General features: G+C 30.6%; 1 protein-coding gene across 7 annotated transcripts in view; it reads left to right on the forward strand.

Moving 5' to 3' along the window:
- Positions 1-16374, forward strand: part of LOC118203215 (uncharacterized) — a 216513-nt gene that overhangs the window by 179955 nt on the left and 20184 nt on the right. For all 7 annotated transcript variants that reach the window (XR_015043104.1, XM_085824172.1, XM_085824168.1 and 4 more), the window contains 5 exons: positions 2809-2882; positions 5143-5247; positions 11955-12069; positions 16065-16175; positions 16253-16373. Coding sequence is in view for 6 of the 7 variants with exons in the window: in XM_085824172.1 (XP_085680298.1) it covers positions 2809-2882; positions 5143-5247; positions 11955-12069; positions 16065-16175; positions 16253-16373 (526 nt within the window). In the remaining variant the exon portion in view is untranslated. The remainder of the gene's footprint in view (positions 1-2808; positions 2883-5142; positions 5248-11954; positions 12070-16064; positions 16176-16252; position 16374) is intronic.

Raw genomic sequence — 16374 nt, forward strand, 5'->3', positions numbered from 1 at the left:
TTAGGAATTTTACCTTGTTTTTCTAATTGCCTTTGAAAAATTGTTGAAACTGTAATTTTAGATCAGAACTGAAAATATTGATATGTTTCATTCTCTTTCTCATTCCAACTAAACACGATTCTAAACTTTTAGGATAAAAAGTGTAAATACATCTGAAATACATCATGAGAAAGAAAACAAGACTTAATAATGCTAAAATCAAATTTTCCTGTAACCATATTGAAACATCTTGAAAGAAATGAGTTACTAATGTCTGCATGTTGTAAAACTTTCCAGTTATGACTGACTTTTTAATCAATTAGATTTAATACAAATATATGCAATAAACCCTAACTGTTTGTGGGCAAGAAAGAAGTTTACTTAATGTAACTGTATGGATCATCACATTTAAGGCAATTAATTAGTGACATTTAATTTAAGATCAAACCTGTTTTACACTTAAACATAATTTTAACCTATCTGTACTTCAGCTGATTCATTGTTCTTACTTTGAACTTAAAGTACTAACTGAATACAAAACAAGAGTAAAATCAAACTTTAGGAATTTTCACTAAGTACCATTAGAATGCTTGATGAAACCTTATAAAGTAAGATGCAAATTATCCATATTCACATTTGAATTTATTTAACACCAGTTGCTTATGCGAGCCTGGAAACATTACAACATTTCCAAAAACGAAGCAATAGGAGCTATTAACAGGGTACATCTGAATATCAAGTCCAGAGTGTCAGTAAACTCTGATGCCTGCCTGCTTCTCCTCTCCTCGAGCCAAATCACCACCTTTCCTCCTTTGTCTTCATCCAACATGTACCTTTCAAGAAATTTAGTCCAGTGATTGCTATACAAACTAAAAGTTTATTTGTATCATGACTGGTAAATACAAACTATAATTACTGCTGCTTGCCTGGTCTGGAAATACAACTAAAAACACATGTTAAATAAGTACAAAACAAATACTAAATTATATTACTCTAAACCTAGCTTCTCTAAACATAAATACTAGGAATAGTCAGAAAAGTTCCCAAATTCAGTACAGTGAATCGATCGGGTGAATTATAAGTGGCACAAAGTCATGGTACTATTCCATTAAAGTGGCATCAGTTAAAAATGAAGAAAACAATGCTACAGCAACACACCAAATATCGTGGCTCGAGATTTTCAGTTTTTGTTTGAAATGCGTTATTATCTTTTGTCATATTTTGCCATTTTTTTTAGTGTGATGGATTACGCAATTTGTAATTTACCTAATGATAAAGAGGCTTCCATAAAGATTCCTTCAGGACACAGGAATAATTCATAGCAATTGACTTTGTTCTCAAAATCATCCGATAAAGTTCATTTTTGACTTAAACAAAGTTCTATATGACATTGTTATATACGTTCTTGCTGTGAAAAAAAAAAAGGTTGAGAACCAAAATATGGTTTGAAGGGTTGCATCTATCTTTCCTCAGTCCCATTCTTTTTATCTATCTGTAGTGTCAGGAATTGATGTCAATTGAATTTTGCCAACTGCTTTTAGAAATCAACCTTAATATGACAGTAGATTGGAATAACTACTTGAGGTATGTGCTAATAGTTTGGTGTCTCATAAAAGAAATGAAATCGTTGGAGCTAATAAAATCATAGAAAAAGACAAAAGTCTTTTCACAAAAGAAAAAAACAACATTAGATATGCTCTTTCGAAACAATGGGTATTTGGGGTTTATGCCCGGAAAGCAAAGAATGATTTCTGGTTGCCGTTTCCGATTATTGTTCTACAAAATTGATGACTGCTATCCAGAAGAACATCGCGGATAGCAGCATAATGTTTTCAGACAGCTAGAAAGGATGTAAGAAAGAAGAATTAAGAAATGCTGAACTTTTCACTGTGAATTACAGTTATAATTTTGTAGACCCCGAAACTGGATGCTGTACCCAAACTGTCGAGCAATCGTGGGCAGTGCTAAATTGAAAAATAAATTTCAGTGAATCACTGCTCGCTACCATTTTGAGTCATATTTGAAAGAATTTATGTGGTGTTGGTCATATTCAAAAGCTGAATTTTTTCTATAATATTGAATGATATTTGTAATTTTATGCCACCTGTTTAGATTAGATTTCATTTTGTTTTGTCATTTTTTATTTATGTGTAGAATATGCTAGATTAAAAATTAAGAAGAAAAATTTACTTTCTTTAAGAATTATGAAATTTTAAAAAATGTACTTTTAATATAAGTAATTTTTTTAGTCTTTTGAACTCTATTATTATTTCATAATTTTATATTTGGCAACAATTGGTGGCCCCCCAAAAAAGAGGCGCATTTATAACTGATGCCACTGTAACGGAATAGTACCAATGGTGCTGTGTTACAACATTGAAATAGTACCAATGTTGCTGTGTCTTCTGAACTTTCACTCATTTTTTAAAACCGATTTAATTTATATTTCTGCTGGAACAGATGGAAGAAATAAAGTGCAGGACAAATTTAGCTTGAAAACTGTTACTTAAAATGAACCTTACAAATTTATCACACAAAATCTCTAAGAATTTACATTATGACATAGTTCAATACATATGAACAATTTTGTATTGAGTTTTAACAGGCTTTATTCCAGCTTGCACAAACCTTTTATTGCCTTTCACTTTTACTTTTATTGTTAATCTTTAAGAGAACTATGCTGCATGTTTTCCACTTCCCTAGCTCTGTAGTAGCTCTTAAGATTTACTTGTGATTTTTTTAAAATCAAATGAAGTACTCTGTACAGTGAAACTAATTGTGGCAAATTTAATTAAAATTGCCATTTGAAGATTTTGTTTTCCTTTTAAGCAAATGAATGGGGTGTATGAAGTGCAGATGAGACAAGCTCTTCATTCAGAACTTCAACAAAGAATGTCACCATGGTATACTTACCTACTTTTTCTTAAGAGAGTCTTTCAGTTTCTTAATATTAAAAAAAATATGTATTTCCAGTATTTTGTGTAATTTAAATAAATTTATTTGTGTACAAGAATATCTTATTATATAAAATATGACAAGTATGTCGAGTGATTTTTCGTTCTTATTATTAGACAGTAAGTTTCTCAAATTGATTTGTAATTCAATGTACTTTTGTATAATGTTTGTATGCATGAATTATTGACATTACATATCCACTAGCCATAGCTAAATTTCTAAATTATATCTTAATAAAATGTATGATAACTTTTTTCTCATTCTTGCATAATTATCAATGTGTCTACTAAATTTTAGGACTGAATTACTAAATCATAAATTGAAGGAAGCATTCTTATTTCTTAGCCTTCAATATGCAATCTTTATAAGTTTTCACATCACTAGGGATGTTTATATGGCTGCTTAATTTCTTCATAAGATTTATTTTTCAGAATATTGTTCAAATCTCTGGTAACAGTTTTTTTGTTTTTTCAGTACTATTAAAGTAATGACCTTTGAGATGAGAATGTAGTCTGCAGATGCCAAATCCTGTGAATGAGGGGGTGGTTGAGAACTGTGGCACTTTTCTTTGGTAGAAAGTGTGTGTAGGCCCAACATGCCAAATTGTATTCAGAAATTAATCCTTTTATATCTCTATAAGATATGGAGTTTATTTTCTGCCCCATCGAAACAAAATTAAAGCGAACAACTGCCATTTTATCTGTGGATCATAAGCAAAACACCAAGTTTCATCTTAGTCCTTAAAATTTTTGCTTTTTCCTTTTTTTCCCTGTGACCTTCTGTGACAATTTTGAAAGTAATGTGTCATTACTGATGTTAAGCTCATTACTTACCATTCAAGTAAATGAGTGATAATTTGTCAACTGCGAAGAGCAGCCAACCCTAGTTTCATCTTCATGTCTGTCATGAAATCATCCATATCAACCAGAAACATGGAATCCTGTTAATGCTTAATCATCATATATTTTACACAATATTTCAAATGTTTCCATTTTTATTCTTCCTGCTTTACAGCAGAACTTTGTTGCTATTCTTGGTTTTTAAACCCATGATAGCAGATGTTTACTGAACCAAAGTAAATGATTATCTGTGTAGAGAATTCTATCTGTAAGCTGACAATATTGTAGTAAAAGCAAGTTGAGATGCCTAGTAATAAATGTTTTCAGTTGTTGTTTGGCAAGTTTGCTGGAATAAGTCTAAAAAGAAAATGTCCTAAAATTTTGTAAATGCATTGTATATCTTTCTAAAATTTCATTTATTTAAATTCTTTGAAAGTTTAGAATTTGAAGAAATGCTAAGATATCGATCTTAGTAGGATTGATTCAGAATATTTGAAAACGAAAATAGTGATCAATAATGTGAATACAAGCCAGTCTCCTCAGAAAGTCCTGTATGAAGGCATTCTCTTCTCTTTGTCAAGCAGCCTTATAGTGGGTTTTGCCATTAATTCATTCAAAAATATGAAATATAGAAATAAAAATATCCCTCTTTCCTTCTTGCGCTCCCAAATCATTATGTGAAAATACACTTACATTTAAAACTGAAAAATGCATATGCGCGTTGTTATCAACATGCGATGAATTGTACGTACTTAATTTTTTTACATGATGTTTTTAAACTGTGAAGGTTTTGAACCACTTTACCTCTCCATCATGCTGTTCGACTGAGGATCTAAAGGTGTCATTTGAGTTTTGTCAATGCCAAGTAGCTTGCATAGTCTAGGTAAAATTCCTTCCCTAATCGAAATGTAACTGAAGAGACACTCTGAACCTGGAAATCCAGTACTCTGTTATTACCTCTGCTACTGTGACAGTCTTTTGATCAGGAATAGATACACTTCAGGCCAAAGATATTTGTTCAAAAAAAAATTTTTTTTTTTGTCTTAGTACTTATAATGTAATATAACTGCTCAGGTCTGTGTAAAATAAAAAAGTAAGATTTGTTGTTAAATAAAGAAAGGAAATATTTTACTTAGAATATTATACAAGAGGCTTACTCTTTTGAAATGATGGAGCAATAGAAAATGCCAGATCATAGAAGTTGCTAGAGCATGTTGTGTTAGATTAAAGAAGTACAACTTGCATTAAATTCTTTTCAGAAGTTACTTAAACATGTTTGTTTTGTTAATGTATAAGCATATAGTTAAAATTAAGTAAAATTATATAGGAGCATGCTTTTTACTTATATATTTTTGTTCAATTACTTCAGTTCTAGCCAGCTGTCTCCAAACAGATCTATAAAATCACCATCCAGGTCACCAGATTTAAGAATACCAGCTAGAGCTCTGTTTGATTTTAAAGCAGAATCTCCAAAGTTAGTGAAATTCTGTACTTTTATCTAATGTGTAAAGTTTATTTTTATTAAAATGAATATAATATTAGTTTCCAGTTCTGAAATATGTGGCATTCTGAATTTAAAAGTGCCTTATATTATTTCAATGAATTTTTGTACAAAATGCAAAATTTCTGAAGTTGATGAAAGAATGATGTACCATAGTTTTTTAATATTGGAATGTTTTCAAATACCTAAACTTTTATTTAAATTTAATGTATTCATGTTCCAGTTTCATATTTTAGCAAACAGTATCAAAATTTTGATTGAAATTATGTGGTTGAAAATTTGATTTTTTGACATTAAATATAGAAATTCATTGCTAATTAAGTATGTAATATTTTTAATAATCAAAATTAGAAGTTATGTAAATGATGTGGAAAATAGTTTCATGTAGCTTTCATTTGTAGGTTCATATAATGTAAAAAATTACATATACAGTACAAAGTCCGAGATACAAACGTCCAGTATCTGGACCTCAAAGCCACCAACAACCTTTTTTTTTTTTTTTTGTATGCTTTAAGCATGCACATTTGATTTTCCCCTGCGCATAATAAAACATTTGGAGAGTCCCGATTCTTAATTTTACTTCAGCATTAAATAAAATATCTCGTTATTTGAAAAAAAATCATTCTAGCATAATTTTGTATGATCGATAATTTGGCTCTATTGTTGCATGTCTGCTTGGCATACATCTCAAACCGAATCATTCTACATACATAAAATCGTTGATTTTACATGCGCTAATATTTTATATTCCTGCCAACCTGGCTGATCATTATTTATTATATTTTGCTTTCATCACTGCATGTTTATCAACACATAACAACTTGAATAATCACTCATGTAGCGATGGCTAAACAATTTTTTTATGTTAGTAATTGAATAATAAAAAATATGATAACCATTTATGTTGACATTACGCTTGGGGATGATTACAGGTTTAAGATAAATGTGCTAAGAAATGTTGACGAGGAAAAGTTTTAACAAAATTTTCTTTCCATATGCTAAAAATCAATTTTCTTTATGATACTTATAGGCCAAAAGATTACATTTAGTGCTATTTGAATGTGAATAACTGATTTGTTATTCACATAAACCCAGAACCAGCGCCAGGGCTCTTATGTCTACACCAGGAAGGCAGAATTTAGGAAAGGTGCTTGGTAGCAGAATTTAGGACCCACAGAGACTGCATCAGGCAGTAATATGTCTAGTGCCGGCACTCAAGAAAATTTAAGTATATGTAGTAATTTATTTATTCAAGACTCAGATAAACCTTAAGTATGTGCAGAAAGTAGACATAAGTGTAATAAATAACTAATAAAGTTCAGATTTAATTGTTTCAGTGAATTGATAGAAGCAAGATAAAATTTAGTGAACAACTTGTCTTTAGTCCCGAATCTTATGATACATAGCCAAATATGTATAGTGAACAAGATAGCTAAATTTTGATGACAGTCGCGAATTTTAAAGATTTTCGGATATAGCAAACCAAAGGTGAAATTTTCCAATTAACGGCTTTTGTAAACAGGGTTCGTGCGGTTCTTAAGAGTCCTTCCTTAAAAGTCCTTAAATTTTTTGGAATCGATTTTTGGTCCTTAAAAGTCCTTAATTTTGGCCAAAATCAGTAGAAGGTCCTTAATTTTAATCATCTGAAATTTCTGTCTGTTTTTATGACTGCCATTTTGAGTGTGAATTAGCATTTTGGAGGAATATTTTTGGCGATTCACTGACATATATGGTTATCTTTCGAATGGGTTCATGGGTTATAATTTGTTTGTATTTCTAATATAAATGATGGGATACTCGAGTTTCTAAGCAAGAAGTGAAACATAAGCATTTTGAAATTCATTTTTTCTATTAAAGAGCTCTCAAACAAGTTTTCTCTTTTGGGGATGTGAGTTCTTTCATTAAACGGTTCTAAATTTGGCAACTTGTCAACATTTTGACGATTTTAAGATTAGTTTCTGTAGAACATTTTTAATTCCGTGATCTGAAAATTTTCAACGATTTTTTTTAAAACATCATAACATTGATAAATTTCATTAAAATAATGGTAACATATTGAAATTATATTTAAAATATAACATTAAAATAAAAAATTTTTATTTTTTGCTGTCATATTATAAAGTTTCATTTTGGCAACTTATTATACAATATTTTGAATCTGAAAAATAAACAAGGTATAATGCTATAAAGCATAATTTACGAAACAGCTCTTAGCAAAAGAAAAATTAGCTATGTAATTAATTAAAAATGTCTTCTTTTTAATTAAGAACCACATCAGCTCTGTAACCGGCCTTTACCATATATATTTCATATTTCTTCTGAATGTTCATATTACTAAAGAAATAAAATTAGCCACTTTTTCTATATATTCTAAATGCATTTAGTGTTTTTTAGAATAACAGAAATCCTTAGTTAAATCCCAAAATTCTAAAATAAATAGGTAAAGGGGTTGTAGAAAGAAACTGAATACATAAAGAAAATTATTCTTCAAATATATGTGCAGTTATTATTATGTAAATTACCCAATTGTTTATGATTTCAGCCTTTACTATAATTTTCCGTTTCTAGTTCCTCAAATGATAGAGTTACTGAGCCAGATTAAATTGTTTAATCTTTGACCACTAGTCCACTTTTGAGTTTGAATTTGACTGCTCTTGTTTAATTACGTCACCCTGAGCTGTAATTGATTTTGTTAGCATCAGAACATGCCTTTATTTTCTAAGTTCTTTTTAAATAAGAGGCTTATTTAAACCTTTATCTGATATTGTAGTTACTTTCAGACATAGCAATAATTTTCTTCACGTCTGTCTGGGGTTTGGGACTATTTAACCGTTTGACCGCTAAGCAATTCTTGCAAGAACGCACGAAAACTGCGGGACATATTTTGACTTAATGTTGTCTATTGACTTATATTTTATTATAATTATATTTTGACTTGATGACGGAGCAATAAAGACACACTGAAACACAAAGCGCTGCGTCGCGGTTTTCGAGACAAATGAATGCAGTGCTTTTGTGCCGCATAGCAGTCAAACGGTTAACTTTTACCAGATCAAGTAAACCCTCATAGGTACATTGTGGAGAGGTTGATAAATTAGAAGATAAAGCACACAGAAACTAGCGAGAGCATTGGCTTGCATATTGAGACAAATCTCTCATTGTTAGAAAATATGCTTAAAGAAAAAGAAATCGATATAAACTAGCCAAAATGTTTGGGAAGGTTTCAAATTAAAATGATGGACAAATGTTTTTTTTTAGTGTTGTTGTTACAAAACATAAATGTTTTGTAGCTTTTAATGTGTAATTATCATAATATCGTTTAAGAATCAATGTCATAAATTACATGTATTTTAAACAGTGAAATTCTATTAGATTGTGATTTTAATAGGGCATTTTTAACAGATATTGTTAAAAAATATAATTTAATAGTGGCCATGTAAATCCATAATGACTAAGGTTGTCTAATTACCTAATTTAATCATTTGTCATTAACTGCTTACCCTTAAGAATTATCTCTACATATTAAAGAGAGTTATTGCCTTTCATTGAAACTCACTGTGGTCAGAAGATAAAACACAAAAGTGTAAAAATTCAAGTAAAACTTTCTCTTTGCATCTATGAGACTTAAAATAATACAAAACAATATATCACCTCTGGTGCTTTAATGGCTTATTGGGACTTTAAAGTATATTAACTGGGTTACAACCTCTGGAACTCTACACAAAGCTATGACACTAACTGCATCGAACAGAGCCTGACTAACTTTCAACACTTGCCAACCGTGCCTACATCAGGCCTTTCAGGTTTGATCGAATCAGCATGTCTCTCTCTAGACAATCAGCAGTGGTGACAACATTCAGTCTTTTGTTATGAATAATGTTGATTATGATCTTGCTTCTCATTTTAATCTATACTGCTTGAAATAAAATCTATTACCTGCTACTTACTAAATCTCTAGACTGACCAAGTATGTGACAAAATGAGACATAAAAAAATCAACAGAAAGCTAACTGTTAGTAAAACGTAAATGTCACTTATTTTCTTTCATACATCCAACTATTATAAGTATAAAATATTTAATTCTATTTGAAAAATTGCATAAAGTTTATTTTATTCTCAAACTTATTAATAATTATATTAATTATTTCATGTTTAGTAATAATGCGTACTACTTAGGGATCTATTTTATTTTTAGGATGGTATTACAAAAGTGAAATTCAGGCATAGAATAATATTTTTAATTAAATTTATTCAGTCCCCATTTGCTCATAGCTCCTTAATTTTCTTCATTAATGGTTCTTAAAAGTCCTTAAAAGTACTTCATTTCCATGTGCAGAAATGTGTACAAACCCTGTATAAAGAAATGTGGAGAAGCAATAGTAAATGAAGACGATATAAAAGAATTTTTTCATTGTGATGGCAATGCTTGTCAATCATCAGTCAGGCAAAGTATGTAGTAAGTACCGCTACCGATAGTTAAGAAAGTGACAGAGAGGTTACTGAAGAGGAAAAAAAATTGATTGACAAGTTAGTCGGAATTATCTACACAGCAATTACTGGACTTCAACAGTGTAATTGAACAAGAAATTATGTCCGCCTACAGAATTAAAGAGAAAGTATTAAATGAAGCAACTTAAATAACTGACATTGAAAGACATGTTTTATAAAGTAAACAAATAAATATCAAGTTTTTTTTTACAAATTTTGATACCCTTTAGATCATACATGTTCATTATTTCATAAATTATGATTTCATATTTTTAATTTTATAATATCTGCATGCCATCAAACTGATGATCTAATATCCGGAAAAATTTAAAATTCAGAATCACCGAAGTCCCGATGAGTCCAGATCTCGGACTTTGTACTGCAATAAATCCTTTTAAAGGTTACCACCTATGGTACTTGGTTATTTTGGTCTTTGGGCAGGTGACGTTGAATACCAATGCTTATTTATCTTCTCAAAAATACTCACTTACAGAGGTAGTTGCCTTAGAGAGATATATTTTTTACAAAGGTTTTACTTAGTTATTGAAATTACAATTAATTTAAGAAGAGAAAATATAATTTTCTTTAATCATCTGATACATGTGCTGCAGAAGTTCAGTGATTTTTCTAAATATTCCAGTGGAATAAGCATCATAAATAATAATCCACTACATATGTTTAATTGAATATATTTTACTCAAAGAAAGGGATTAACTGAGCACAATTTAAGTCTACCTCTAATTTTATACAGTCAAAAGTCTTTAATCCGGACGTCGATAATCCGGAATGATCTATAATCCAGACCTCAAATCTACAAACTTTCTGCGCATGCATAAACGCATAATGTGTTATAAGCTAAGCTAAAATAATCTAATTATCTATTTCAGTTAATGTTGCAGATTGCGTTGTTCTTCAATCTTCTAATTGGATCCGACTTATTATTTTTTGCAGACTGTTAGAGCAATTTTATAAAAGTAAGCTTGACCTTTCGATTATTTCAAAAAGAATTTCCGATTCTGAAGCTGCCAAAGGGCAGCGAAAGCATGTTTCGATGTTTCTACAAAGCGAAAGCATGTGTTGATGTTTATCAAACAAAAGGCATATCTTTTGTTTCTCTAACCATTCCGAAATCTGTTTATCAATTTCACCTGCTTTGTGGGGGGGGGATGTTGCCACGCAATGAACTGGAAGTTGATCCCTCAGCTCTATTTTTATCTTCAGGGCAGATGTTTTTATTTTATTTGGCTTATAATTCCTTACTAAATGTAGTATTTCATCTCGATGTACTCCGTCTTTGATATGATTTAAATCAAATATCTCGTCATTATAAATATCACGAATACACATCAAATAATTTTCTGGTTGCAATTTTCTAATTTTGACTATGCGTAATGTATGCTTTACGCATGCGCTCGTTGAAAGAAATGTTTAATAAAGTAAACAAATAAATATTAAGCTTTTTTTTTTTTTTTTTTTTTGTAAATTTTGATATCCTTTAGGTCATAATTGCTTTTTATTTCATAAATTACGGTTCCATATTTTTTATTTTATAATTTCTGCATGCCATCTTACCAGATTTAAATTGATGATCTGTAATTTGGAAAAACCGATAATCCGAAATCGCAGAAGTCCGAGTACAGATTAAAGACTTTTGACTGTAATATATTTGAGTGATGTTACTCTGTTCATAAATTTGGAATATATTTATGTAATTAATCTTGTTTATATGCTGGAATTTATGGAATTAATATTGTTTATATATTGGACATACTAAATTGTATTATTTTTTAATTATGCACAAAAATTTTGCATGAAATTGTCAGTTGTGGTTATAATAATATTTAGGACTTTTTAGAAAAGAGTTTCCCTTCCTATAATTTTTATGTTTTTCTTCCATTCTTAGAAAATTTTAATAATTGGTGCTACTCATTTGTTTGAATCTAACAATTAATGAAATAATATGGAAATTTAAGGATATGTAATAGGGTTGGAGGAGAAGAAGAATTTTTTTTTTTTTTTTTTTTTTTTTTTTTTATATTGCAAAATTTAAGATGAATTAGTAAACATTTGGGTTGGAGGAGAAAAAAAGTTTTTTTTTTTTTTTTTTTTTTTTTTTTTTTTTTTTTTTTTTTTAATAATTGCAAAATTGAAGATGAATTAGTAAACATTTTAATTTCTCAATTTATTTTAAGGGAAATTTCTCTGAAGAAAGGTGATATGGTGATGATTTTGCGACAGTTAGACAAAAATTGGTATGAAGGTGAACATCAAGGTACTATAGGCATATTCCCTATTTCTTATGTTGAGGTAATTAACCAATTAGGTCTTTTTTCTTTTAGTTTGAAATGTATTTGGTTTAATATTTCATTCATATTAATGTAAAGCATTTTATAAATTTTAATTTACACAGGAGTATTTTATTTTAGCATTATTAATGGATATTTATTATATACTATAATAGCTAAATGTCTTTATGCAGCTACTTTTCCCTTTTCTTAAAGCTACATTATTATTAATAGAAGTTAAAAACTTCAGTTTTGCTGTCATTATGACTGTTATTCTTCGGATGGGCTGTCCATTGAATTTTGGCTCTGGCAGTTGAGATATGTTACTGTACCTCTCATTGCATGGTGACCAGCTGATGAAGAATAGCTAGTAAAAGACATTCTGCAAGTAGTTTATGTACCAGCTTATCCTAACAATGCATAGTAGATTTGAGACTTAAACTTTAAATTAATCATTTAAGCTTATCCTCGTGTCTTTCATGAAACCTCAAAGCTAGACTTAGACTGCTAAAAGAATATGCCAGTCTGTTGCCACAGTTTTGAGAAGTGCACGATTGCTAAAAATATCTTATGCATCAAGCTTCAAAGGTCTAAAGCCTAAAATTCAAGTTGCCTTGATCAATTAAAATAAAAGAAGCATGCCCGTGCCCATTATGTTAGTTTTTCTAACTTTCATTATTAGTATAACACTTTTCCCTCAAATCTTGTTTACTGAGTCCAGATGCATCCATGTGAATACTTAATCATTTACTACAACTCATGACTGCCAGTTCGTTTGATCCACGTTTAACTCTTTCATATTGGTACAGGTTGTTTGAATCAAACATCTGAAGTGCCCGTATGCACTCAAAAGTCGCTAATTCAGACACCCATAATCTGGAATGATCTATAATCCGGACCTCAAAGCTACAAACTTTCTGCGCATGCGTCACGTTGACGCATGCGCATAGGCGTTTACGTGCGCGCGTAAGACTATTACAGCTGCGAATATGCTTTTGCGCATGCTCATAAAACGTTTACGCATGTGCGTTTAATGTATAACGGACGGTGTAAGCTAAGCTAAAATTATCTAATTCCAGTTAATGTTGCAGATTGCATTGTTCCTTAATCTTCGAATTCGATCCACCTTATTATTTTTTTGAGACTGTTAGAGCAATTTTATAAAAGTAAGCTTAAACTTTCGATTATATCAAATAGAATTTCTGATATATATTTGTTAATATGTAAAGGATCTAAAGCGAAAGTATATTTCGAAATCCGAAATCTGTTCATCAATTTCACGCTGCTCGGCGGGGGGAACGCCGTGGCGCGCAATGAATTGGAAGTTGATCTGTCAGCACTATCCTTATCTTCAGGGCAGATGTTTTTATTTTATTTGGCTTATAATTCCTTACCAAATGTAGTATTTCATCTCGATGTACTCCGTCTTTGATATGATTTAAAACAAGTTCCTCGTCATTATAATTCGCTTCCGATAGTGAAGAAAGTAACAGAGGTTATTGAAAACGAAAAAATTTCGATTGACAAATTAGTCAGTATTCTCAACACAGCAATTATAGGACTTGAACAGCGGAACTTTGTAACTAAGCAAGAAATTATGTCTGTTTAATAGAATTAAAGAGAAAGTATTATCACATGAAACGAAGCAACTTAAACAACTTACATTGAAAGAAATGTTTTATAAAGTAAACAAATATTAAGCTTTTTCTTTTTGTAAATTTTGATACCCTTTAGATCATAATTGTTCTTTATTTCATAAATTACGGTTTCATATTTTTCATTTTGTAATTTCTGCATGCCATCTTACCAGATTTAAACTGATGATCTATAATCCGGAATCGCCGAAGTCCCGACGAGTCCGGATTAACGACTTTTGACTGTATACGTATTTTTGTTGGAACAGATTTCCTTCCATGCCATATAGAATGCTATGGTACTTGCAATAACCTACTTAAGTGAAGTGGTAAGTTCTATCTTTGGATCTTCGCTCGGTTTCACCACTCTGTGCAGTTCCCCTTAGGACAATATTGCAAGTGTGAGCATCAATAACTGAACATTGATGCTAAATAAAGGAGAAGGATGGTGCATTCAAAAGAATGATTGACATGTTATTTAACAACTCCCAAAAGTAATGAGCCATGCACTAACTTGATGCGGGGAAAGCACCAGGTCAAAAATGATTCAAGCATTCAGGTAACCTGCTTATATCTAAGTAGTTGGTCGTTTTGGGCGACTTCGATATGGAAGATGTAATAGTGATAGTATATGTATCATTTTAAGCAATGCCGGCTGTTGGCAGGTATGATTGATGACTTTTAAATAGTGGCACAAGTAGGAAAATTAAGGGCTGTTATTTTCAGTGGGTTCAGTTACTGATTTCCTTTCCCAAGCTGAGACCACTATTATTTAATAATAATTAATAAGGCTGTATAATTTTGGGCACTTGAATTTTCTCCAACCCATCTGTCATGTTTGTCATTTCCTGGGAGGCATGCTTGTTCAGGGGATACATGGTTCTTTTTTTATATTACCATTTCATATAATAAATAAGAATATGTTCTTTTATGCAGAAATCTCTGATTGAATGACTTAGTTTATGTGCTATATCGTATCCTGTCTAAACAGACACATCATAATGATATTTACTTACATATCATCAGCGCATTACTATCTCCTTTTTTTAATATTATTTAACAATCCATAGGATATCAAAAAAGGATTTAAAAATTAAACTATATGAATAATTTCATATAATACTTTTTTATTATTATAATTTATATAAAAAAGGCTAAACATAACTGAATGGAAGCATAAGAGTAAATAACTATCTCAGATCATTGTTATAATTTATATAAAAAAAGGCTAAACATAACTGAATGAATTCCTGCATCGCTATTTCGCTACCGAGTTATCACTAAAGCATAATTTCATCTCGTTGGCTGTTCAAACATAATTTTCTATAATGAATGATGCCTTTCCTTTGAAAAAATTCTATTGCAGACTTTTTGTCATAGGCAATTTCCGAATTGTTAAATCACTAGGATATAAAAAAAAAAAAAAGATTTAAAAATTAAACTAGTATTTCAATGGCATCTTAAGAAATATAGAACTATCTAAACTTATGCAATCTGAAATTAGCTTGTACGCTAGATTTGGCCCGCTGTTAAATGGGTGCGTTTGCTGGATTTGGCACTTTTGTGCATACATTTTCACTGCAATTTTTTACTGTCCTCAAAACGGAATGGTACCATTTTAATTTATTTGTGTGTCTGTGTGTGTAAGCTTTGATGCCCCCTGAGCTTTTCCTTTTTAAAAGGAAAATGAGCTTTAAATTTCCTTTTAAATGTTATTTTATGTGCTTTAAATAGTCTTTAAAATAATCTAAAATTTATTGACTTTATATGCATTAATTAAAACAACAAGCACAGAAAGATTATCTGCTAAATCTTCAGGAGTTTATTTTTTAAGGTTTTGGTTTGCTTTATTTGACAGTGGCAAAAGCATGCAAAGGTTATCTGCTTAAAGGAATGTATGCCGTTGTAGAGAACCGTTTCAGAGTAATAATCTAATATTCGCATTACACACAGAGAAAACCCCCACACCTATACAATCTGATCACCTGGAATAGAACTCAGGTCAAATGATTTGTAGTTAGCTACTTGGTCATTGCTGAGCCTGAGCTTTTAAAGGAAAATTGGCTCATGCTGTATTTGGAGAAAACGCATTTCTGTGAACCTGATGAACTCTTTCAACCAGAATCTTGTGCACTGTTAGGGTTTCATACCTTTAAGCTATTGGATGTCCTAAATGATTTTAACAGATTTTTGCAAGTTGCTATATTTCTTAGATTAATGGAAAGTTATTTAATTACACAAATAAGTACTTGATTTAAAAAAAAAATATGTTTTTTATCATAAACTTCCCAATACAAAAGCTTGTTTAAATTGGCTACGCTGCGTAACATTTAACATAATGTATATGCATATTAAATATGCTTTCTGTTATATATTTTTTTAGATTGTTCCTCCAGAACATGTTTCTTCTCCTGTTAAAGCATCCACAGATGGTATAGCTAAAGCATTGTATGACTTTGTCGCTCAAACATCAGTTGAACTCTCTGTGAGGAAAGTATGTATCTATTTTATGAACAAAATATAGATATGGTAGTTTATTGATATGTTATTGACATTATACTTTTTATTTAGGGTGACACTGTATCACTGATAAGAAGAGTAGATGCTAACTGGTATGAAGCACGATTCAATAACAAAAAGGGTATTATTCCTGTATCATATTTACAAGTTTTGCAAGAACCTGTGGATCGAAG

This window comes from Stegodyphus dumicola, chromosome 9 (assembly GCF_044657685.1).
Source record: "Stegodyphus dumicola isolate Sdum_Otavi_A_Nest chromosome 9, ASM4465768v1".
Classification (NCBI taxonomy): domain Eukaryota; kingdom Metazoa; phylum Arthropoda; class Arachnida; order Araneae; family Eresidae; genus Stegodyphus; species Stegodyphus dumicola.